The sequence below is a fragment of the Hyperolius riggenbachi genome, chromosome 3 (assembly GCF_040937935.1).
Source record: "Hyperolius riggenbachi isolate aHypRig1 chromosome 3, aHypRig1.pri, whole genome shotgun sequence".
NCBI classification, from domain to species: domain Eukaryota; kingdom Metazoa; phylum Chordata; class Amphibia; order Anura; family Hyperoliidae; genus Hyperolius; species Hyperolius riggenbachi.
Window position 1 is genome coordinate 111828204 of NC_090648.1, and position 24227 is coordinate 111852430.

Consider the following 24227-nt stretch of genomic DNA (forward strand, 5'->3'; position numbering starts at 1 on the left):
AGCCTATAGGGATTGTACAGAGAGATGTCTTGTTTTCATTACTAACAGAGTGCCATCTTTTTAATGCTGCACATTGGGATCTCCAGACTCCCTTACTGGGGAGGACTCTCTGCTTGACTACTCTATTCTGTCTAACCCTGCGGCTGACCTCCTCGATGAGTTTGCACCAGTCTCCCTGTCTGCTCCAACATCTGCAGGTAAAGCAAAGCATTGTCTGTGGTATATCTGTGATGAAACTTTGTACCGCCTTCATTTCATCTTCCAAGCTGTCTGGCGGGGTGTACTGTCTCGTTACTCGTATGTCATGTGACCTGCTCAGTGAGTCAACTCTTCCAAAAACAGTGTGTGGGCCACAAACTTGCTTTTATGCTTTTCTTAAAGTGACTATTTAACCAAAACACTTATGCCCATAAAAAGCGGGATTAAATGAGAATATATAGCATTATGTTCTTATAGTGGTTCTAAACTCAGAACTTTCTGTCTGCTCTAAAAGATAAGGCATAGCATGATAACCACTAGGGCAAAAAACCTGTTATTACAATTCTCGGAATTCCTAAACAAAACCCTGAAGATTTAACAGAGTTATCTTTCAGCACAGAAAGTGTTAAAGCATCTGTCTTCCTGTACAGGTGCTGTGAGTCTCACCTTCTGATAAGGCACTCCTACATAGAATTACACTCTGATGTAGCGAAATAATCATAGCTCAGTGCAGTTGATTTCTACAGAATTCATATGTGGAATGAAAACTTTTAATTGTGTGCTGTGCAAGAGTCCGTGCAGTGTTTATTTACCTTTGCAGTAGAAATGCTGCATGTAGCAGTTCCATCATAAATCCAGAAACCTTGGGGATAATTTCTAATAGGACAATGAGCATGGCCATGCAAAGAATTTATTTGTGTGGCCAGCTGTGCATCCAGAACGACGTTATAGATTGCCAATGAGATGCTTATAATTCCAAAATACATGCAAATTAAATGCAGCTTGGAATTGGACCAAAGTTGTCTCCATTAGTGATGGTCATGTCTAGGAGAACTCAGCAGTGGCGCACGGAAGGGGTTGTTCTGGGTGTCTAGAACACCCCCCCTGCACCGAGCCTGGAAGTGGGGCTGCCGCATGGCCCGGCCGGCTGGGGAGAGAAGACAGAATAAAATGATGGAGGCGCCAGCCGCGCCAATAAGGGATGCGGGAGCCGGCTTTATTCCTCGCTCCCTCCCTCCCTCTGAATGCCCCCACCTGCGGTGAATGTGTGCCCGGCTCCCCCATGAGTGTGTGCGCAGCGGAGCGGTAGGTCCTCTTACCACAGATCAGGCGCACCAGCAACTGGAGTCTCATGCTTCCTGTTTACCATGACGTCACAGGAAGCAGAGAGACTTGCTGGTGCGCCTGATCTGCGGTAAGAGGACCTACCGCTCCACTGCGCACACACTCATGGGGGAGCCGGGCACACATTCACCGCAGGTGGGGGCATTCAGAGGGAGGGAGGGAGCGAGGAATAAAGCCGGCTCCCGCATCCCTTATTGGCGCGGCTGGCGCCTCCATCATTTTATTCTGTCTTTTCTCCCCCGGGCAATCTTCTCCCCACACAGGGGCACCTTCCTTCACCTATCTAACGTATACTGGGGGACATATACCTATCTAATCTATCCTGGGGGGCATATACCTATCTAACCTATACTGGGGGGCATATACCTATCTAACCTATACTGGGGGGGCATATACCTATCTAACCTATACTGGGGGGCATATACCTATCTAACCTATACTGGGGGGCATATACCTATCTAACCTATTTTGGGGGGCATATACCTATCTAATCTATCCTGGGGGGCATATACCTATCTAACCTATACTGGGGGGCATATACCTATCTAACCTATACTGGGGGACATATACCTATCTAACCTATACTGGGGGACATATACCTATCTAACCTATACTGGGGGACATATACCTATCTAACCTATACTGGGGGACATATACCTATCTAACCTATACTGGGGGGCATATACCTATCTAACCTATACTGGGGGGCATATACCTATCTAACCTATACTGGGGGGCATATACCTATCTAACCTATACTGGGGGACATATACCTATCTAATCTATACTGGGGGACATATACCTATCTAATCTATTCTGGGGGGCATATACCTATCTAACCTATCCTGGGGGGCATATACCTATCTAACCTATACTGGGGGGCATATACCTATCTAATCTATCCTGGGGGGCATATACCTATCTAACCTATACTGGGGGGCATATACCTATCTAACCTATACTGGGGGACATATACCTATCTAACCTATACTGGGGGGCATATACCTATCTAACCTATACTGGGGGGCATATACCTATCTAACCTATACTGGGGGGCATATACCTATCTAACCTATACTGGGGGGCATATACCTATCTAACCTATACTGGGGGACATATACCTATCTAATCTATCCTGGGGGGCATATACCTATCTAACCTATCCTGGGGGGCATATACCTATCTAACCTATACTGGGGGGCATATACCTATCTAATCTATCCTGGGGGGCATATACCTATCTAACCTATACTGGGGGGCATATACCTATCTAACCTATACTGGGGGACATATACCTATCTAACCTATACTGGGGGGCATATACCTATCTAACCTATACTGGGGGGCATATACCTATCTAACCTATACTGGGGGGCATATACCTATCTAACCTATACTGGGGGGCATATACCTATCTAACCTATACTGGGGGGCATATACCTATCTAACCTATACTGGGGGGCATATACCTATCTAACCTATACTGGGGGGCATATACCTATCTAACCTATACTGGGGGACATATACCTATCTAATCTATCCTGGGGGGCATATACCTATCTAACCTATCCTGGGGGGCATATACCTATCTAACCTATACTGGGGGACATATACCTATCTAATCTATACTGGGGGGCATATACCTATCTAACCTATCCTGGGGGGCATATACCTATCTAACCTATACTGGGGGGCATATACCTATCTAACCTATACTGGGGGGCATATACCTATCTAACCTATACTGGGGGCAACTATATGGGCTACCTATACTGGGGGGGGGACCTATAGCTGGCTACCTATACTGCTACCTATACTGCGGGCACCTATACCTGTCTCCACGTTGGGGGCGCATTTTACGCCCTAACCCTGGGTGCAATTTAGCCTAGAAACTGCTAGTATTTGGCTCCACCCACACCATATTTTGGCCACGCCCACACGCCACTTTCAGGAACCCCCCCCCTTGGAAATCCTGGATTTGCCCCTGCTCAGGGAGACGCATGTGATCAGTTTGGTAAGGTGATATATATGTAAGTCTCTTATATGCTAGTCATGATCACATGCTAAAGCAGGATGTGATCACAGTAAATCAGAGCTTTGCAAATCTAACAGTTGATCAGATTACATGCTTCTCCATGAGTTCTCCTAGACCAGGGGTCTGCAACCTTTAAGAATCAAAGAGCCACTTGGACCCGTTTCCGAAAAGAGAATAAAAACTGGGAGCCGCAAAGCCATTATAAAACAGATATGACCCTAATATGCACAAATCGTTAGCAGATATGTCCCCAATAGGTCTAGGTCTAGGACCTAGACCTTACCATCACCAGTCTCCAATTTGCATTCTTCAGGAGACATTACATAGTTGTTTGTCCTTTGTCAGTGCATTGCATGGAAACCATGCTTGATATAAAGTAGGGCTTTGGATGTAATAAAAACTACTGCCCAGTAGGGCTTTGGGTGTAATGCCAATCACAACCAAGCTCCCTCCCAGCAGATCCTGGAAGACTAACTGGAAAATACATTTTTGGTTTGCATGGGTTTTACGCAATATGAAGGTTGCTACTGTTAAACTCCTTTGGAAAGTCACAGTTTCACAGCTGTAACAGCATATTCTCTGTCTAGAAACATTTTTGAGCCATTCACCTTGAACAGGTATGCATATTACGAAGTCAGAACACATGATCTGCATCAGGCTTTCTCAACCAGGGTTCCTTGTCCACATCAAGTGGATGATTTTAATTAGTCTAGGTCTGAGCTGCATAAACCTTAAATGAATAGCATTTATTTGGCCAGCTCTAGCCTATAGATGACATACATCCTGATAATCATATGATCTGTGCTGTTGAGATATAGCCATGAGGACGGACACATGATTGCGATTTGCTTTGCTTTACATAACTCAGTTCCAAGAATATCAGAGTGTTGTAGAGCCTGCTGCTGTGCCCTGTTTTCTATACAGCAGGTTTGGGTCTTTGCCATCCCTTCATCATCACCAGTCATAAGTATCTCAGCTGGTCTTTTAGTTGTTGAGAAACTGTCCATCCTTCCCTTTACCTATAGGAACATCTTGCTGTGCTTCTGTAGTAAACTAAACGTGGCCATACATCAGGCAACTTGGCAGCCGATCGACCATCCAATTTGATTATTATAACCGAATTGGATGTAAATCGATGCCGCCAAGCGCATGCCTGACAATGCGACCAATTTCGGGACGAAAAGTGGTCGCATTCTCTATCGCGCATGCTACAAGATCTTGCTCGATCGGGTGTGCGGTGGTAACGGCGTGCAATTTCCCAACGATCGAATGCAACAAAACCCCTGATACTGTCCCCCTTAATGTCAATGTTGTCCTGTGTAAAGTGTATACATTACCTGTCCACGGCCATCACTTGTCCCTCTGCCACTCCAGGCGCATTCTCCTCTCAGTACATGTGGATTTAGGGCACGCTTGTGACGTCACACACGTGCGCCCTTACTAGCAAACCACACGGGGGGCGCTCGTGTATGCAGAGGAGGAATCCCGGAAGCCAGCGGTGACAAGTGGAGGCTGCGGCGAGGTCATTTATTCACTTTTACCCGGGGCACCGGGTACATTGACATAAGGGGACCGTGTCGGGGCGGCGAAAAAAAAGCAACCTTTTAGCCTATCAAGTTGTTGGGGTGTGTAGATGATAGCAGTTGGTGCTGTTTTTTATGACTGCCAGTAGTAAAGATGATTATGTGCAGACTGATTGTGGATCAAACAATATGGACAAATTACATGGTGTATATCAATCATTTCTTGATCTCTCTTCTTTTTTTTTAACTTCTCACTTTGCAATGTATTAATTTATTTTGTTTCCCTTAAAGTATAACTGTTGGGCATAAAATCAACAATCAATTCTTTAATTGTATTTGGTAAACAAGTAATAAGGATGCTAACCAGGCAATCCAAAAGTTAAAATCTCTATTACTTTTCTTGTTTATAAATGATCATTCCCCAGTTTACCCGACTCTTATTTGGTACGTTGCCGCACAAAGGAAGTTGCAGGGCATGCTGGGTTGTCTTTTTTTTCTTCTTTGCTTCCCCTCAGACTTGACTAATGTACAGAAGCAAAAAAGGACAACCCTGCATGCCCTGCAACTTCCTTTTTGATCATTTATCAACATGAAAAGTAATAGAGATTTTACCTTTTGGATTGCCTGGTTAGCATCTTTATTACTTGTTTACCAGATAAAAATAATTAATTTTTGATTTTATGCCCGACAGTTACACTTTAAAGCTCCACTTTACCCAGAATGACATGCATAAACTTTTAGCGCATGATGTGTGGAGAAAGTGGCAGTACATTACATGCAATGCATTACGCTCTACTCATTGTGCAGTAAAACTTTACGCAGGCAATTCTGCTTCATGCAGTTTATTGCCTACACGGTACACTCCATAGGACCCAAAGTGCTTAGATCAATACATAGTTGCTGTTTGAGTTGTGTTACGGGGAAAAAAGTTATGTGATCATAAATGCCTGACTTAACAGGTGGCTTTTCAGTTTCGATTGAAATGCCTCCAGGGTTGGAGCTGTCTTGATTGGGTGTGGCACAGCATCCCAAAGGTTTGGGCCAGCATGACAGAGGGCGCTGACTCCAAAGGTTTTGAGATGGACTTTGGGGGGGGGGGGGGGGGGGGGGTGGTGGTGGTTAAGTTATTAGATCCTGTTTATCTGAGGTTGTGGGAGGTGTGATGCAGTTGGAACAATCCAGGGCCTAGGTTGTGTAGAGATTTGAATGTTAGGATGACAATTTTGATGAGGGCTAGATATAATGTGGCAATGGCGGGGTTGGCTTGTTAATAACCTTGAAGCACTGCCCCACACTTAGGCCCCATTCACACTTGAAAGCGCAAAACTTGCGGGAGTGATTTTTCTGCAATTTCACACGGAAAAAATCACTGGACACTGCAGCGATTTTCCCACGTTTGGCAATTTGTATTAAACGCCGGCGATTTTAAAAGCGCTAGCGCTTGAGCGTTTTGCCGAAATCGCCAGCAAAACGCTCTAGTGTGAATGGGGCCTTAGGTGTTGGTGTGCAGAATCCTGCTACCTTTATCTGTAGTAAACTAGTCACTACAGATGCAGTGTGACCTATTTGCTTTTCTTTTCCCTTTTTTTTTTTTCTTTTTTTGTGTGTTCAATAAAAAAAGTGTTTTTTTTTATTGAATATTTGCAGCAAAATGAAGCAAGCTAAATAATACAGTCATCATAATTTCACAAAATCAATTGTAATACTCCACTTCCCTACAGCGAGGAAAGACAAATAAGTTGCTGTTTGGCAGTTTCAACTAATAATCTTTTATATCTAGAGCAAGCACTTTATGGAGGATAATCAATGTTCTATTATCACCGAAAAGAATCGCTTTACGGAAACATGAGCGTAGCCTAATACAATTTCTTATACTGTATACCTAGATTATTAGAAGAGATTACACATTAGAAATAGATTGAAAACAGGTTGCCCTGAATATAAGAAACATTTCTTTAAAAAAAAAAAAGTCAACAACCAAGCCAAAAAGTAAATTTGAAAAAAGGCCACCAAGGAATGCTTTTCATGTCTCAAGAGCTTTCTGTGTTTTAAAAAACAAACAAAAAAACCTTTCCTTTTAATTAGTTGTTAACGCTTCAACCAATTGTCAAATTCACCCACGTTAGAAAATTATTTTGATACTAATAGAGAAATAACACGAAAAATATACACATTTCCCTTAAGTGCGGTTTGGCTTTACCGCTCCCAGTCATACATTGGTTTGAATGTCATATTTGTGCACAGTGTGACCGGCAGTATGATCCTTTGTGGTGACTGTGTTTCTGTGTGTGTCTGTTATCCTCCCAATGTCACACTTTGGTTAACTGAGCTGGAAATTCTTGTTTGGTTTCCGGTTCTTTATTGCCGTTTTTCACCAGCTTCATGTATTGGTCAGTATTTGTGTGTCCTATTGTACTGTGGTGTCCTACTGATGGGGGTGATTTACCTATTCCCTTATTAGGTAATGTGGCCTCTTCCCCATCTATCTAAAAGCCACGGGTTCCAAGATTGCTCTCCCAGAATCGCAAATGCACAAAAAAATGCAGAAAAATTGCCTGCATTTACGTTTGCAAGATGGTGATGTTACGTCTTTCATCCTTTGTACCATTGTATGTAATAATAATAAGGAACCCACTTATCAGAAATTTTCAACAGTGGGTGAGGTTTAGCTAGGTATCGATTTACAATGCTGGAGGTGCAAGGAATTCATAGCTGATTTTTTATTTTTTTAAGTTGACCCTTTATTTTCACTTTAGAGAGCAGTACAAGATGGCTTATCTCTGGTCATAGGCAATAGTAATCATTGCCCGGCTGACGCTCTCTTAGGCATGTGTCTTCACTCTGCCCACCTCCTTTTCTGTTGAAGTGATTCTACTGTTGCCAGGGCAGTGTCTGTTTAGCAGAGGGAGGGGAGCAGAATGAAGACACATTCCTTAGAGAGCTTTATCTGGCACTGATTGAGTTTGCCTTTGCCGATGGGAAGAGATGAGCAAACTTCTCTTGCTCTCTGCAGTGAAAATAAAGGGATTTGTTTTTTTTTTTTACACACATGGAATATGTGGGAATGCTTTCAATTTTTCTTTTATGTAACTAGTTACTGAAATTTTAGTTTTGGTAGTATAATACCACTTTACGCCTCTAAGGATATTTCGGCACAGCTACACATAGGCTTTTTCAGTTTGCAAAGTTTATTTCCATAGGCAATATTGAAAACGTACACTAATCAAGAAGATTGCTTTCAGAATTAGTTGTTTTCAATTTTGGATTTGGCTAGGCTTTCAAGCACATGCTTTGTTCAATAGTACAAGACTTTTGTGTGCATCTGCCATTGTTTAAAATTCTAGCACATAGTGGCTCTTCCCATTGATGTAAGCAGTGACAGATCTGGTACAGTGCTCTCTGTGTGCTGTGCATGTTAATCATATCTGCAGACTGCATTGTAGGACAGTTTGCATTCATGCTGTCTTGCTGTGTATAGGATGCTGCAGAAAGGAGCAATGATAGCAGTGGTTGCAGGCATTAGCAGACAGATCACATAGATGAGTAATGTTCCTTCTTCCAGTCTATATATCAGTTTGTAAAGGAACGCTTACAGAAGCTGCTTGGAAGTCTGTTGAGCGTGGGTGATGTTACTGAAGGCAGACTTTAGAGTGCAGATGAGGCTACGGCTCATTCATGTATTCATAAACTTGCAAGAACAAAAAGAATAGATTCTTGTCAAGTATAATAGATCACCTACTTTTCATTATCATTCCTACCGCTAACGTCCTCAATCGCTATTGCTGATCCTGAACAGCTGTGGATAGCTGGTTCCTCAAGTCAGAGCTGATAAACTGACTAAGCTAGGTTCTTCCAAAAGAGGAAATGTACATTTTTCTTTGCTACGTACTTTGGGTTTCCCAAGGACTGCTTCATCTGTCATTGTTCTACATTGACTCACAGGAGTATGGTCATCACAGATGAATTGCAGCTAATGTAGCAACTGATTTGTAATGGATATTTTGTGTGACTTGGCCTGATGCACTAAAGTCTGACAGTTGCTTTGTGCTGGGAGCGCATGGCAATTTTACCATTACTGGTGCAGGGGGAGCACAGGCTGATATCAAAGCGATACCAAGCTGAAGCTCGGGATCAAAATGAGATGCTTACCTGAAGAGATGGGAAGCCTTCAGGATCCTATTAAAATTTCCCTCTGTATTTTGATGTCCCCTGTCACTGAGCGCTGCTCCCCCAGTCCCCCCCTCAGATCGGGGCTGGGCTCATCCTCTGTTACGAACGTAGCTGCGCATGCACAGTAGCATGGATTTGCTCCGGTTTACCTCACATGCGGGCTCGTGTGGCTACTGGGCGGCCACGCTATAGGAAGAGGAGCTGTGCAGCCCCAGTATGATTAGTGAAAATGTCTTGTCTCTAATCTTCTGGGGGCTGTGCTTGGCAACCGGGGACATTAGAATATAGAGGGGAGCCTCAATAGGATCCTGAGGCTTCCCTCTCTGTATCTTATTTTGTAGCTGAGCATCAGCTCGGGAACACTTCAACCTTTAGTGTCACCTTGGTTGGTCGCATCGTCAATGCTCTTGGCGGCAGCGATTTTCATCTGATTTGATTATAATAATTGAATCGGGTGGTCGATCAGCCGCCAAGTCACCTAGTGCATGGCCACCTTTAAGGGGTCTGTTTAAAAAGCCAATCCATTATCCTTGCAAAGTCACTTGTGTGGATTACCTGGCAAAATGGCCCGTTGCTGTAAAACTTCTTAGAGATTATGGTATTGTAGTGGTTATTGAAGGGCAATACAGCAAATAATAATGCAGCTCTCCAGACAAAATCACTAAAAGGAAATAAGTCCAGAGCTGCAGAGCTAGGTTTGTGGTGAGTACATCAAATGGTGCAACATTTATCCACTTTATGTAAGTTGTTGAATGGAAAAGAGTAGTGTTGGCAAGCAACAATATTAAAGAGGCTTTTCATATGAGGATATACTGTTTTCCTGTTTGTGTGCTGTAAATTAAGATTGGGTGTTGAGTAAATCCACCCTTCACTTTTTCATATATGGACTTCTTAAGGTAGCATAGACAGCCATACTATCCCAGGAAAAAAAACACACATATACAGTGCTTTGCAAAAGTATTCTGCCCCCTTGAAGTTTTCCACATTTTGTCATATTACTGCCACAAATCTGAATCAATTTTATTGGAATTCCATGTGAAAGGCCAATACAAAGTAGTGTACACGTGAGAAGTGGAACGAAAATCATACATGAATCCAAACATTTTTTACAAATAAATACCTGCCTTTGGTCTGAGTGCAGTCAGTTGCCCATAGACATTGCCTGATGAGTGCTAATGACTAAATAGAGTGCAACTGTGTGTAATCTAATGTCAGTACGAATACAGCTACTCTGTGACGGCCTCAGAGGTTGTCTAAGAGAATATTGGGAGCAACAACACCATGACTAGACAGGTCCGGGATAAAGTTATTGAGAAATTTAAAGCAGGCTTAGGCTACAAAAAAGATTTCCAAAGCCTTGAACATCCCACAGAGCACTGTTCAAGCGACCATTCAGAAATGGAAGGAGTATGGCACAACTGTAAACCTACCAAGACAAGGCCGATCACCTAAACTCACAGGCCGAACAAGTAGAGCGCTGATCAGAAATGCAGTCAAGAGGCCCATGTTGACTCTGGACGAGCTGCAGAGATCTACAGCTCAGGTGGGGGAATCTGTCCATAGGACAACTATTAGTCATGCACTGCACAAAGTTGGCCTTTATGGAAGAGTGGCAAGAGGAAAGCCATTGTTAACAGAAAAGCATAAGAAGTCCTGTTTGCAGATTGCCACAAGCTATGTGGGGGACACAGATCTTCCCCATCTAGCTTGCTTTGTAAACGCATGAGAGCACAGCATAGACTAGAGCCAGGCTGACTGGGATGATTCATTACAGCAGACACATTTATGATTATATTGGAATGCTTGCAATGCAGGGTCATGTTGTAGACTACATAATAAATACAGAGCAGTGGGTAAATGGAATTTGAATTTACGTCTGACAATCCCACTTCAGTCCATGTTCAAAGTGACCTGCTACGAAAAAAAAAACAATGCTGTGAACTGCAGACCACTGTAGAGCTTGGACGTTGTATAGATTATTCCAGTCTGTGCGGTATTGTGGATGCCCATGTTCCATGTCACAACAATTCTCACAGACTACATGTTTGTATCCAGGGGTTACTCTAGCAGATGAGTTAGTACTAGGGAACACACATATAGGTCAATCTTTTCTTGTCGCAAACCCTTTTCTGTTTTGTTTGAAATTGTATAAGTAGATGTAAAAGCTTTCTTTACAGATTCCTTTCATTAAGACACATTCCAATGGTTTGGAGATGCTTTTAGACTGGTTCACCCTCAGGCTTCTGATAACACCTGGAGTCTCCAAATGTGAAATCCCTACACTGGCATTCACACAAGTGCATTTATATGCCATAGCGTCACTAATTCTGCTGCATTCTTCATAATCTATTATAAGTGAAAATCCAGCAGGGATAGTCGAGGCAAACTGGAGAACTTGGAACTCTGGCACTGACGTTTCAACTGCAGACTTCATGATACATATCCGAAGACATAACAACAAAAGTTGTTTAGGTGATACCTTTAATGACTAACTGTAGAAGATTTCTCTGCAAGCTTTTGAAACTTTAAGTTTCTTCTTCAGGCATGTTCCAGAACTGGATCAGAACCATACAAAGTCCTTGTTTTTGTATGGTTCTGATCAACTTCCGAAACATGCCTGAGGAAGAAAATTAGTTTCAAAAGCTTGCAGAGAAATCTTCTACAGTTAGTCATTAAAGGTATCACCTCAACAACTTTTGTTGTTATGTCTTCGGATTCTCTCCATGACTAATACCAGACCACACGCAACATGATAGATATGTGACACTTGAGAAACTGTCCTCCAGGAGACTCCATACCCTTCTGTATCTCAACCCACGCATAAGCTAAGAAATGTGTAGTCCTTGCCCTCGTGTCCATAAGAATGAAAGTCCTGGTAGTTAATTGTCTTCCATAAAGCATGTTGTTTTTGGCCATTGTACTCACATCCTGTGTGTTCCTGGAAACCTCTCCCTTGCTTGGCTTTCAATAAATTTGCTAACCGGCTTCTCTTTTTCGCTATCTGAGCTTCCCGCTTCTCTCTTTCTCCTCCGCACGCTGCAGACGATACTAACCTCCTAACGGGCTTTGATATCCCGGATGATACAGAAAAAACAGCTGATGATGAGTTTGATCCTATTCCTGTACTGGTATCCAAAAATTCCCAAGGTAAGAAGAGGGAAGTCATCAGTGGGTAAACAACATGACCTGAAGCCAACCTTGCTTCTAACCTAAGTATCCTCTTGCCATTTCTGGCATCTTAGAGGGTTAAACATTATCAGCAGAGTTTTGTCATGCATTTTTGTTCAGCTCTTGTGTAGCATACCTACAGCTTACATAAACTGAAAGGCTTGCCTACTTGAACAAAGTTCTGTCATCCATCTCCGATCTACTAACCTCATGGAACGTCACTGATATGTCACAGCCTTCGGCAGAGTATTAGGGCATGAATGTGAATGAAAGATGCACACTACAACTTCTTCCTCAAATTCCTGCCTGGAAGAGATGTATTGCTACAAAATGTATATATTTAAAGGACCACCACTACAAAGACAGGTAACCAGTTAGGCCCTGCTTACAATTAATCAGTTGCTTTGAGTTTTAACTGAAAGGACAACTGATTTTGAAAGTAATGCCCATGTTTTCCTATTGCTCAGTTTACACTATACGCATTTTAACTGAAAGAGTTTTCATAATGCACTGCTATGGAGAAGAAAAAAAGTGTAAACGGTACCTTAAAATCTGACAGAACCGACAGGTTTTGGACTAATTCATCTTTTCATGGGGGATTTTCAGGGTTTTCTCAGTTTTCTAAAGCGTTTCCTGAATGGCACTAATGAATTCCTGAATGGCTAAGTCTAACTGAAAGAAGTGTGCAAGTGAGTAGGAAGGCTGGCTTGTTTCTTACTATTTTGGCATTTAGACTTAGCATCTGCCGTTCAGGAAAGGCATTTGAAAACCCAGAGAAACCTCCATGAGGAGATTGACTAGTACAAAACCTCCCGGCTCTGTCAGGTTTTAACGGCTTACTTTTTTTTTGTTATAGTGGTCCGTTAAAAAAACTAAACAACTTTCTTTACACTTGCTGTTTTTTAATAATCTTAGCTCATGTTCATGACAATGCTGCCAAGTGATGTCACAGGTTATTTGTGAATTCATTGGCCGAATATAGGTCTTGTTCGTAATGCAGTTGGCTGCTGCAGTAATACATGCACAAGGCTGTCACTTGACTTCCATTTACAAACTTACGTGCATAAATGTGATAGCATGGGTATCTGCAACCTAACAATTTGAAGCATACATGGAAAATGTAACATGCACTTGCTTATGCTTAGAAGTATTATACAGCACTGGCAATGCAGAGAAAGGTCTTGATCTGATCCAACCCCATCTTAAGCATCATGAAAGGAGTAGCGTATTCACGCCAATTAATAATGTATTTCCTCATATCTTTATTTGTACATACTATTTAAAGCAGAACGTAATGATAATTCAACAGAGCTAGTGTCAATTAAAGAAAACAGCCCGGCATTCTTCAGTGTGATATCAGTAACAATATTTAAAACACCAAAATCATTTTGAACACTTACTAAGGTTAAGCTTGAACTGGTGAAAAGGCTGCTACACTCACGTTCTTAGCACATATGGGAGCCGTGGAAGTTAAGGCCAAAATGTCCCCCCCTTTTTTTTTTCTTTTTTTTTTGGGACAACAGAGGAAAAGCTAAACAATCCCTCAAACCTGAAACCATCTCCTTTTAAAGTGGATCCGAGATAAACTTTTACTCATTGCATAATTGTGTTCCTTTCATATAGTTTATAGGGCATTCCTCAAGCCAAATACTTTTTTTGTTTTGTTTTAATACCCTAATTCCCTATTAACTAAACAAGCCTCACCCACATCTCCTTTTGTGCATTGGCACTGTAGCAAGGGCTTATGGGAGTTCAGTCTGGGCAGGAGGAGGAGGTGGTTACTAGCCATTGATTTCAGAGGCAGAGGGGAGGAGGAGAGGGGGCTGAATTTACACACAGGCAAGCTGATAGCATCTCCAGCCCTCAGCCTGTGACAATGTGGCAAACAGAACATGGCTGCCCTCGGATCACAGGGATAAATAATCATAAACTGTTAAAGCTGTTTGCAGCTAGATTTGCTGTGTAAACTATCTAAACTTTAGATAAGGTCTATAGACAAGTTACTTGTTATAGTTAGTTTTTCATCTCGGATCCGCTTTAAGTAGCAAACATTATCACCCCTTGCCTGGGACACAGTAGACCATAGTGATGATGGGTAAATGCTAATGTAATGTTATTTGTATGATTGCAGTAGTATGCAAACACCAACAGTGTCAGCAATCAGCTTTGTGCTAAATACCAGTGCAACTTTTATTTATTAAATCGGAGAACAATCCAATTGGAATAGACTATGATTGTTTACAGCACATCATTTCTGAAGTGAAGGAACTTAAAATCCAGCTGTGGAGGACCAAAATGTCACTTATTAGTAATATGCCTAAAAAATGTAATACTTGAAAATCATGAAAAAATAAAGTAAATAAATACTCTGTCCATCAGACATTACCATAAACTTCTTATATCTATTATAGTAAGCACATTCTAGTCTTCTTTGGCTGACCTGTTTCATGACCCAAGGTTGCTTCTTCAGAGGCTAAAATGTACAGTCCAGCAGAACCACTAATTAGGTTAGAATTCCACTGTCCACACTTTAATTATCGCACGCTACAAGGATATCAAGACACTCATCTAAATCCAGATAGTTCTTGATGTCCCTCAGCATCATGATTGGTCCTAATTGACAAGTTATACCGAGTTGGTTGGGTCTGATTCAGCATTTGATGTTTACCTAATAACGGTTCTTTCAGACTGTATTTTAGTTTCTGATGAAGTTCCCTCGAGCCATTAAACACATTAGTGAAAAAGCACCATGGTATGCCTGCTATATTTGACTTTGGACACTTTGTTTTGTGTGCTATTTATGGTAACGGCCAATGGTCAGTGGGTTTTCATCTTTTTATATTTAAACTATATATTTATGATAATGTTTCAGCAGTGTTAGTTTGTCCTATGCTTTTGTGCAATGCTATTAAAAGTGCTGTTTTAATACATTCTGCCTCTTATATACTTCTAAACAACCCATTTCATAAGGGATTGGAGCACTTTGGTTCTCCACAACCTAGTTTTTCCACCTTGGATATATCAAACCTCTTGTTATTTTTTGAAAAGGTCAGCAATTTATTATGCATTTATATAGTATAGAGCTCTTCCACAGTGCTTTATAGAGTCCATGGTCAAGTTCTCAATGTAAATTCGCCACAGTCATAGTCCAGTGTCTCTACCATCGCCTAAGGCCTGTTTTGGTGAAAAACCACTTAACTTATCAGTACATTTTTGGAATGTGGAAGGAAATTGAGATTCCCAGAAAAAACAAACGGGGATAATGCACATACCCCCTATAGGTATGGTTTCAAGTGTGATTTGAACCTGGTACTGTGACATGTGTGCTATTCACATTGCCAACTTACTACCTCATTCAAAAATGCAAGTACAGGAACTCTGCTAGAAGCTGGGCTGCTTTCTTTAACCTTGGTTCTTCTTTAAGCAAATTGGTTCTTGACTTATGCCCTACATGAATCTTGTATCATTAATTTTCCAGCTATTCACAGGTGCGTTTATTTGCAGCTTTTATTGTAGAGAAACAGTTCCCTGTATCAGATAAAGATACTCTGTGTCTGGCTAATGTGATCGTCTACTTGTCTAATTTGTAAAAAGCTTTTGTTTATTGTAAAGGAATTATGCTTTATCCCCAGCATGCCAGAATGCACTGTATAGTAGCGCATGCCTCCGCAATGATAACATTTAAAGGCTATGGACAACTGAAACTGATATTTTGGTAATGGGTAGATGGTTATGTGCTACAACACATACCAGGATTTTAGATCTCACTGGGAATCTGGCATCAAGATATATCCATTGGAACCTCCTCTTGGTCCTACGACCATGACCTTTTTATGATCTTCTTTGGGTTGAGCAGAACAGTCAGACTCCACCCACTATGCTAATCTATGTACAAAGGAATCTTGCAGAGGGAGAACTGACTCAATCTATTGGTTGTGAAAAAGTACCACTTGGCCATGTCATCATTCACCCAGTACCAAAATATCAGTTTAGGATGGACTTAGCCTTTGAGTACAATGGCTAACATTTACACTTTGCTTTTTTTTTTTTAGTATTCCTGTTCCTCTGCCTTTCTGCTCTGTTTCTGTTTTCAACAACATACTGAACTGCTGTCTCTCCCCCACTTTCCAGGTCCTCACTCTAATAACAGCAGTGGGAACTCTGAGTCCAGCCTACCAAACATGTCCAGGTCTCTTCTACTGGTGGATCAACTCATAGACTTGTAAACTGCACACATGCTAACAAAATCCTCCGCACTACAGAGGAGAAACCCTACATCATATATAAATATATATATATAGATAGATAGCTAGATAAAAATATATGTACATCTCTTTATTTTTATTTTGACCTTTCTGTGCACATCAGTATAGTGTGGACCTGCTACGGAGCCTCTGGCTGACTCTGAATACATATCCTTGGCGCATTTCTCGTCTCATCAGGCTTCTTCCATCCTAAGGGACAGAGAGACCTGTGTTGTGAAAGGACTGTGCAGAATAAGAGACTGTGTGACTGGTGGGGAGACAAAGGAATCCCAATATGCTTTCCATGTGTAAATACTAATGCTCTGTTTTATGTGTTATTGCTGTACCCCCTAAAGCTGGTGAAAGAATTTAATGTTGGCAAACAAAGATAAAGCATTCATGATATCAAGAGTATTGTTCACAATCTCTTAAAGGGACTCTTAACCCCGTATCTTATCTTCCCTGGTGTATTGGTCACATGACATTTTAGAGATTTAAGGTGTAAACAGATATTCCTCTGATACGTTTCTCAGTTACTATAATGGGTAAGTTGGGACACAGAGGTCTTTATTATGTGATCTCCTATTGGCTCTATTTATTTCCTTTTATGGCAAATAGATTTTTTTTTCTACCTCGAATCATTCTATATCATCATTGCCTATGCGGTGTGATTATAAAGAGCTTAAATAATGTTCACCTTCCTCTAATCAACACATCTCTGATAAAAGAGCCTGCGTGGGCCAGCGTGTTTCAGAGTGGAGATTGTGTCTGTTGATGATTTGTCAAATGAAGGTGCCTTCTGAGAGGGGATTGTCGAACATCTGGCTGGAGGTGTGGTTTGTGTTGATGTAGCGAGTCAATGAAGTAGAATTTATAGTTTTTTAAAAAATATTTATTTATGTTTAGGTCTTTTTTCGAAACTGGGAAAGTATGAACTATTACTTGTGCATATTTCTGTTTTCTATTCGGAGCCAGCAGATGGCGCTACAAACTGTCATGACACAGTTTTAAAGCTTGCTGCTCTCAGATCAGATTTCACAGACTGCTAAGTGACTCCTACAGCACGGACAGACAGAAAATGAACCCTTTTCAGAGCAATGGATTCCAAATCTAATCCTGGTTACTTTAGTGTAGGCTGATAAGCACTGTGTGTGTTTTGCTCGCAGAACCTGGCTCCTTGCAATTTTATTTAAAAAAAAATGGGTTTTACAACAAATTAAAACCTAATATAAGACAAATGTTTCTAAACATTTATAATGAAGTAAATAAAAAAAATTGCCCCCCAAAATATGTGTTCCCTTGAAGGACTTCTTCCCTGTGGATTAAAGCAAACCTGACCTTAAACTCTGCCGTGAGGAAAACTTGTTTACTTACAGGTTTGAGTGGAATCGCATGACCAAATGAGCAGCCATCCAGGGGAAAGGGATGGGACCTTTATCTCAAATGCAATTTTTGATTGGTTAGACACTTTTGGTTTGACATAGCAGATGACTTCTCTATGGATATCTTGGCACTGGCAACTGATATTAAAATGAAAGGTACATCTTTGGTATGTGATAAGTTTAGACTGTGTAATGAAGACCATTTTGCAGATTCACAGTGGATTAAGGTGAACATGAACTTTTTTGTTCACTTTGTACAGTAGCTGTATTTTCTCTCCATGCACGCAATCCATGCACGTCTGTCTGAGCAAGGCCTAGTTAAACAGGACAGGCAACAATTAGGCAGCATGTCCCCCAAACAACTGAATTAGAAAGAATACTCCCTCTGGCAACATAATGAAGCAGCATGTCCCTGACCCAAACAATACAATTAGGGATAATAACCCCTAAGCTAATTAGCTGAAGGGTCATTTTATTTACGACAAATATGGGAAGAAAAAAGTTAAGCAATTAATAAGGCTAAAGACTTAATTTACAAATGTATCTCCAGAGATCTTGAAGTGTCTCTTATGGGAATATATCTTAAAGTGATCCAGCAAACCCAGACTGGGTTAGTTAAGCATTGCCTACTTAATGTCTGCTATTAAGTGGTTAGGATTTACCACCCTCGCATTGCCATCATCTTATCACACTGTAGTGAGGGTTACTGAAATGTTTGTGACTAAAGGGGCATATACAAGTTAGCCTAAACTCTGCAGGTGATGGCCCTGCCCAGCCACGTCTGCCAATAATGTGTGCATGGAGAACATTACCCTTACCTCGCCAGTGGGGTTCTTTCTGTTCCCTGATCCCCCTCTTGTTTGTTTGGAAACCCTTTCCTGCCTTGGCACTGCCATCACCCTCACACAAGTGGCAAAGTCTTCAGGTCTGTCCACCCTGCAGTTTCCACCTCACTTGTTATTGGATACCTGTCCAGTCAGTCAATGTAGCGCGTGTTACCAGCCCATAGTGCAGGTGGTGGCAAGGGGAACTGGGCATCCTGGAAGTGAAAGCCTGAAGATCTTTAGCAGGGAGAAAGCGGTGTCTGCAGAGACTAGGGGTTCAAACAAAGAAAGAGGTGGCTTGAGGACCAGAGGAAGAATCCATGGGGGTGAGTATGTTTTCTTCCCATAGGTTTGGTTTTAACTCTGTGCACAGAATTGTACGTCAATGCACTAAAGCTAATACCTGATTGGTTGGTTCCTCTGTTTTTATTAAGCCATAATTTTATAAGTCTCATTTGTTGATTTATTGCTCGTCAATCCAGAGCATTGTGTTGCCTATGTATCTTGAAAACTGTAATGCTTTAGGTCTATGGAATCTCTTTGCTGTATCAGTGACCATACTATATGGCTGAAGTGTATGAACGATACCCCATTCCAAACACAGGATCTATCTGAACAGAGAAGTCAGAAGGTTTCTGCAATTTTAATAGACTCGTGTCTGTGCTGCCTTACTTGTGCTTCTGTATCATAGACTCTTTCCACAATGACAGTCAAATGATGGCTTATGGACCACGTGACCATTTTTGTGACCTTTCTATTCATGGTTAAAGTATGCACCTTTATGAAGAAAAATCTACTATTCTTTCCCTCCTGTTGCAAATTTTTATTGAGTCACCTAGCCCTAAAAGCACTGCATGTTGATTGTTGGCAGTGTTGCATTTCCTCTACTGCTCATCTAGAAACAGTACTTCATTCTATGGGCCTGATCCAATTCACCTGTTCTAACTTTTCTTCTAAGAGAAAACCTTCTGTTTTAACCCCTTTGGGATCAAGGATTTTACATTTGCGTGCTGTGCCGCTAAATGGACATAACTGTAACGTCCCTTGGTCTGCTTCCCGCAGCCAAATAGGGAGATTTAGCTGTCATATGACAGCTGACATCTCCCCTCAATGATCAGGAGCCATGGCGATTGGCTCCTGATCATGTGATCACTACAATTGCTGCCGATCGTGGTGATGACTAGGCAGTGAACAGTGGAAGAAGAGGATCACCTCACCTCTCCTGATGTTCCTCTAGCAATTGGCACTTCCCCTCTGCTCTGCCCGGCATCCAGCCTCACACTGCCTGTAGTGTCGGGTCCCGTCTTGATGAGGTCATCAAGCCAGGACCTGGAACTTAGGAGCAGTGCGAGGCTGGATGGCAGGAAGAGAGGAGGCGGGGAGAGCTGCTCCTCACTGGAATCAAGGGAGGTGAGTCATTTCTGGCTACCTATACTGGGGACACCTAAGCCTTGCTATCTACACCCGCGATACCTATGCCTGGCTATCTACAATGGGGAAACCCTTAATTTTACACCCCGGTCCCGAAGTGGTTAAAATAACCTTTTCACTCTGCAATTGAAAACAGTACCAAGAAGTAGGTGATAAAAGTACTGTCAAAATTATTCAGAGTATTTTCTTGCTTGCTGAAGGCATAAAGGGAACCTGGATTGAGAGGTAAACAGAGGCTGCCATATTTATTTCCTTTCAGATAATCCCACTTCCTTGGCAGTCCTACTGATCTCTTTGGCTGCAGTAGTGTCTGAATCACACACCTGAAACAAGCATGCAGCTAACCTTGTCAAATGTGTGTCTGAAACATCTGATCTGCATGCTTGTTCAGGGTCTATGGCTAAAAGTATTAGAGGCAGAGGATCAACAGGACAGCCTGGCAACTGGGTATTGTTTAAAAGTAAATAAATATGGCAGCCTCCATGTCCCTCTCACTCCAGGTTCCCTTCAAAAGGCATTTTATTTAGAATGTGAAAAATTTACAAAAAATTTAGGAAAACTCACCTATGCATAGGTAGGATATTAGTGTCTCGGATACATGGAATCCACCTAGCTGAGACACTAATTATCCCACCTGTACATAGTTGAGGCTGCCTGCAGAACATGCACAGTTGGGGAGTCACGAGGACAGGTTTGAGAAACTCTGATCTAGGAGAAAACTTATGAGGAAAAATTAATTGGATCAGGCCCAACGTGGCTTATCATAATGAGGCACCCAACCTATCTCAGCTGTGGTGGACAATGGCCGTCTGAAGCAAACACACGTATTTCACTTTTAAAGGGACACTGTAGGGGGGTCAGGGGAAAATGAGTTGAAGTTACCCGGGGCTTCTAATGGTCCCCCGCAGACATCCTGTGCCCGCGCAGCCTCTCACCAATGCTCCGGCCCCGCCTCTGGTTCACTTCTGGAATTTCAGACTTTAAAGTCTGAAAACCACTGCGCCTGCGTTTCCATGTCCTCACTCCCACTGATGGCACCAGGAGTGTACTGCGCAGGCCCAGTATGGTCTGTGCCTGCACCGTGCGCTCCTGGTGACATCAGGGAAAGCGAGGACACGGCAACGCAGGCGCAGTGGTTTTCAGACTTTAAAGTCTGAAATTCCAGAAGTTAACCGGAGGCGGGGCCGGAGCATCGGTGAGTGGCTGCGCGGGCACAGGATGCCTGCGGGGGACCATTACAAGCCCCGGGTAACTTCAACTAATTTTCCCCTGACCCCCCTACAGTGTCCCTTTTAAGTGATGTGTATTCACAATCATGCTGAAGGCTACAAATCGTTGATGATACAGCTTTGCAAGGCGTGTTGAATGACATTTACATATGATATACGTAGCTCTAAATTCTACGTATGGAAGTAAATAGATAACATATCATGGAGAACTACGTCTTCAGCCAGCAGAGCGAAAATATAAATGTCTCACCTGTGATTCTCTTCCAACGTGAGACTAAAGATCAGTGTGAAAAGTGGTTGAAATAAATTTCATTTAAGTCGGACCTGTCAAACACAAGCAATAATTCTATGATAAAGAAGTATGTAAACGTTCTCTTCCAAATCTTCTGAAATCTGGTGCAGAGAAAATAATGGTCAGTGAAGCAACCCATCACACTAAAGTTAAAACAGGGCGTATTAGGGGAGTTGTAGGAAATCGGGAGAAACCAGAAAAAAAAAAGGTCGGATTCTTAAATTACTTGAAACATTTTTGGCATGACGTTTTCACCACAAATAAACTCTCTTTAGATATTTCTTCTTCGTATGCTCGGATTTAACTGACTGTGATAAGTGCACTTGAAATTGCATTACAATTCCTGCAAGCTTATTGTGCACCCTCACTGAACAATCTGAGGCTTTCTTGTATTTTAAGAATAGCATGGACAACCAGTGTCTTAACCTCCCTGCCGTTATGATTATTTCTGTATTTAGGGTCTAAAAGCCGTGCAACTATTTCACAAGCTTTTAGACCCTAAAAACAAGAAAAAAAAAACATACTACAGAGAGATCTGCAGCAGCTCCTGCATAGAACTCCTTCAGGCACGGGATTACTGCTCTGAGTTGCAGATGATCCGTCCCAAGCACGGTATTACTGCTAAGGAGGTTAAAAGCAGGTCCTAAACAGACTTGAGCAGAGGCTTTTGCTAAGGACCATGCACATATGACATTAAACTGCAATTTTTGAGGTACGGTTTTAGTTACTAAAGTACTAAGGTACCTGAAGAGCTACTTTACACTCGCAGTGGATGGGGTTGTGTAATTACTGTCTTTGGTGGACACTTGCTTGCACTTTACAGTAGTGGTGTGGGCATTCTTATCAAAACATATTGTGACTGAAACCCAACTGATGACCAGGTGTGACATGAACCAAGACTGCACTTTCAGTTGACCATCAAACTGTGTTCTGAGCCATCCAGTTTAGTTCATTTCTTGGCACTGTGCGGTTGAGATACACTCAGTGAATGGTTGAAAAGTTCAATGAGCACTACTTTAAACCGCCCATGTGAATTAACACTAAATTACTATGGTGCCCCTTGCCCCCCTCCCCTTTTTTATTGTGAGCAATAGTACAACCAGTCTTGTGTGTCCCTTGCAATTTTTTTAACCATATTTTTTATGTGTTTTAATCAAATTAAGCGATGAAAAGAATAGCAATAAGTTCTGTTAGTCTAAGTTAATTCACAAGAATATTTTACTACTCTCTAACAAAAAAAATAACTGGACCGAAGCTGCCTGCAGAATTTTTGCATGTAAAAATATAGCACCCTACTTTGGATTTGCTGAGGGTACTTTCACACCATAATCGTTGTTGCGCATTCTGAAAAATAGGATCACAACGCAATGGTGATGAAAAACGGTCAACGTCTTATTGGGACGCATGTTGTGCAGCATACAGTCCATTGACTTGTGTTTGCACCACAACCATTATTGTGAGTCAGCTGGTAACACACAGCATGCTTCTCGTGACTCTGATGTAAATTGTTGCACTGGAACCACATGATGTGGAAGTACCATTGGAATATAATTCCATTGTGTTGCGGTTATATTGTTTGTGTCACTGCAATGAACGTAGAGTGAAAGGACCATAAGGCTGGAGCTAATTTGAGATCACAAGCATTCCTGCAAGAAATTGGGACTGCAATTGTGCAAACGCTAATGAAGAAGTGGTTTTCTTCAACCCTAAAGGCCCATACACATGTCGGATTTTTCCGAACAACGGGTCGTTTGAACGTCCCGTCGTTCAGGTGATAAGACTGGCCGTTCGGGCGTATCGCTCAAGACCAGTCTGATCACCTGAACGACAGTCTGTACACACGCCCGATTTAGCGTGCCGACGACTGAACGACGGGACGTTCAAACAACCCGTCGTTCGGAAAAATCCAACGTGTGTATGGGCCTTAAGAGTGAAAACTCTATTTTGCTTTTGCCATTGGTTTGTTTTGCTTTTTCTCCAATCCTAGCACTGTGGTCCATGGCTTAAGTATAGCCAGCATGTCCTATTAAACAGTGTAGGCTCTCGAGGGAATTAAATCTCTTTCAAAACCAAGTTATCTAAGTAGAGTTTTTCTGCCATGCGTGTTCAGTGCAGATTTCCTTCAAAGAATAATCAAACATTTTACAAAATTGTGAGTCTGTTTTCAACAAGTACCAAGTAGAGGCTCAGACACGTGATGTCTTCTAACATCGCAGAACCGTTACAAAATATCACACCTGGATTCCACCATTTTGTTTCAGATCCTCGGTGGTGGACTATTCTGCTCTGCATGGAGAATACTTGTGTGACCTGAATTTCCTCTATTTTGTTTTTACTATGAAAAGTATTTAAATATGTATCTGTGCGTATGTGTGTGGGTGTGTGTGCGTGTCTTGCGACATCAGCGTATTCTTTGTTTGTGTAGATGTCCAAGAGAGTTTTGGCTTTATCTGTAAACGACCCACCAAGTTTGGTGCGGCCTCTGTATGTTTGCTGAAACCTCTCTCTGCCATGTACTGGGTTTTGCTATCTGTAAATAGTACTTCAAGCCTTCGAAGTTTGTGGGGTTCTCCTCTGTATTACAGATTTCTACCTGTGTCCAATAC

At 41.9% G+C, this 24227-nt stretch overlaps 1 protein-coding gene across 11 annotated transcripts in view; it reads left to right on the plus strand.

The window, feature by feature from the left end:
* Positions 1–24227, plus strand: part of AAK1 (AP2 associated kinase 1) — a 187129-nt gene that overhangs the window by 151875 nt on the left and 11027 nt on the right. For 4 of the 11 annotated variants that reach the window (XM_068274792.1, XM_068274793.1, XM_068274796.1 and 1 more), the window contains one exon: positions 87–197. The exons of 3 other annotated variants lie outside the window; for them this stretch is intronic. In XM_068274792.1, coding sequence (XP_068130893.1) covers positions 87–197 — 111 coding nt within the window. Of the gene's footprint in view, positions 1–86; positions 198–12093; positions 12199–16350; positions 16873–24227 lie in introns of those variants that run through there. 4 more of the 11 variants (XM_068274799.1, XM_068274800.1, XM_068274801.1 and 1 more) reach the window with 4 other exon arrangements.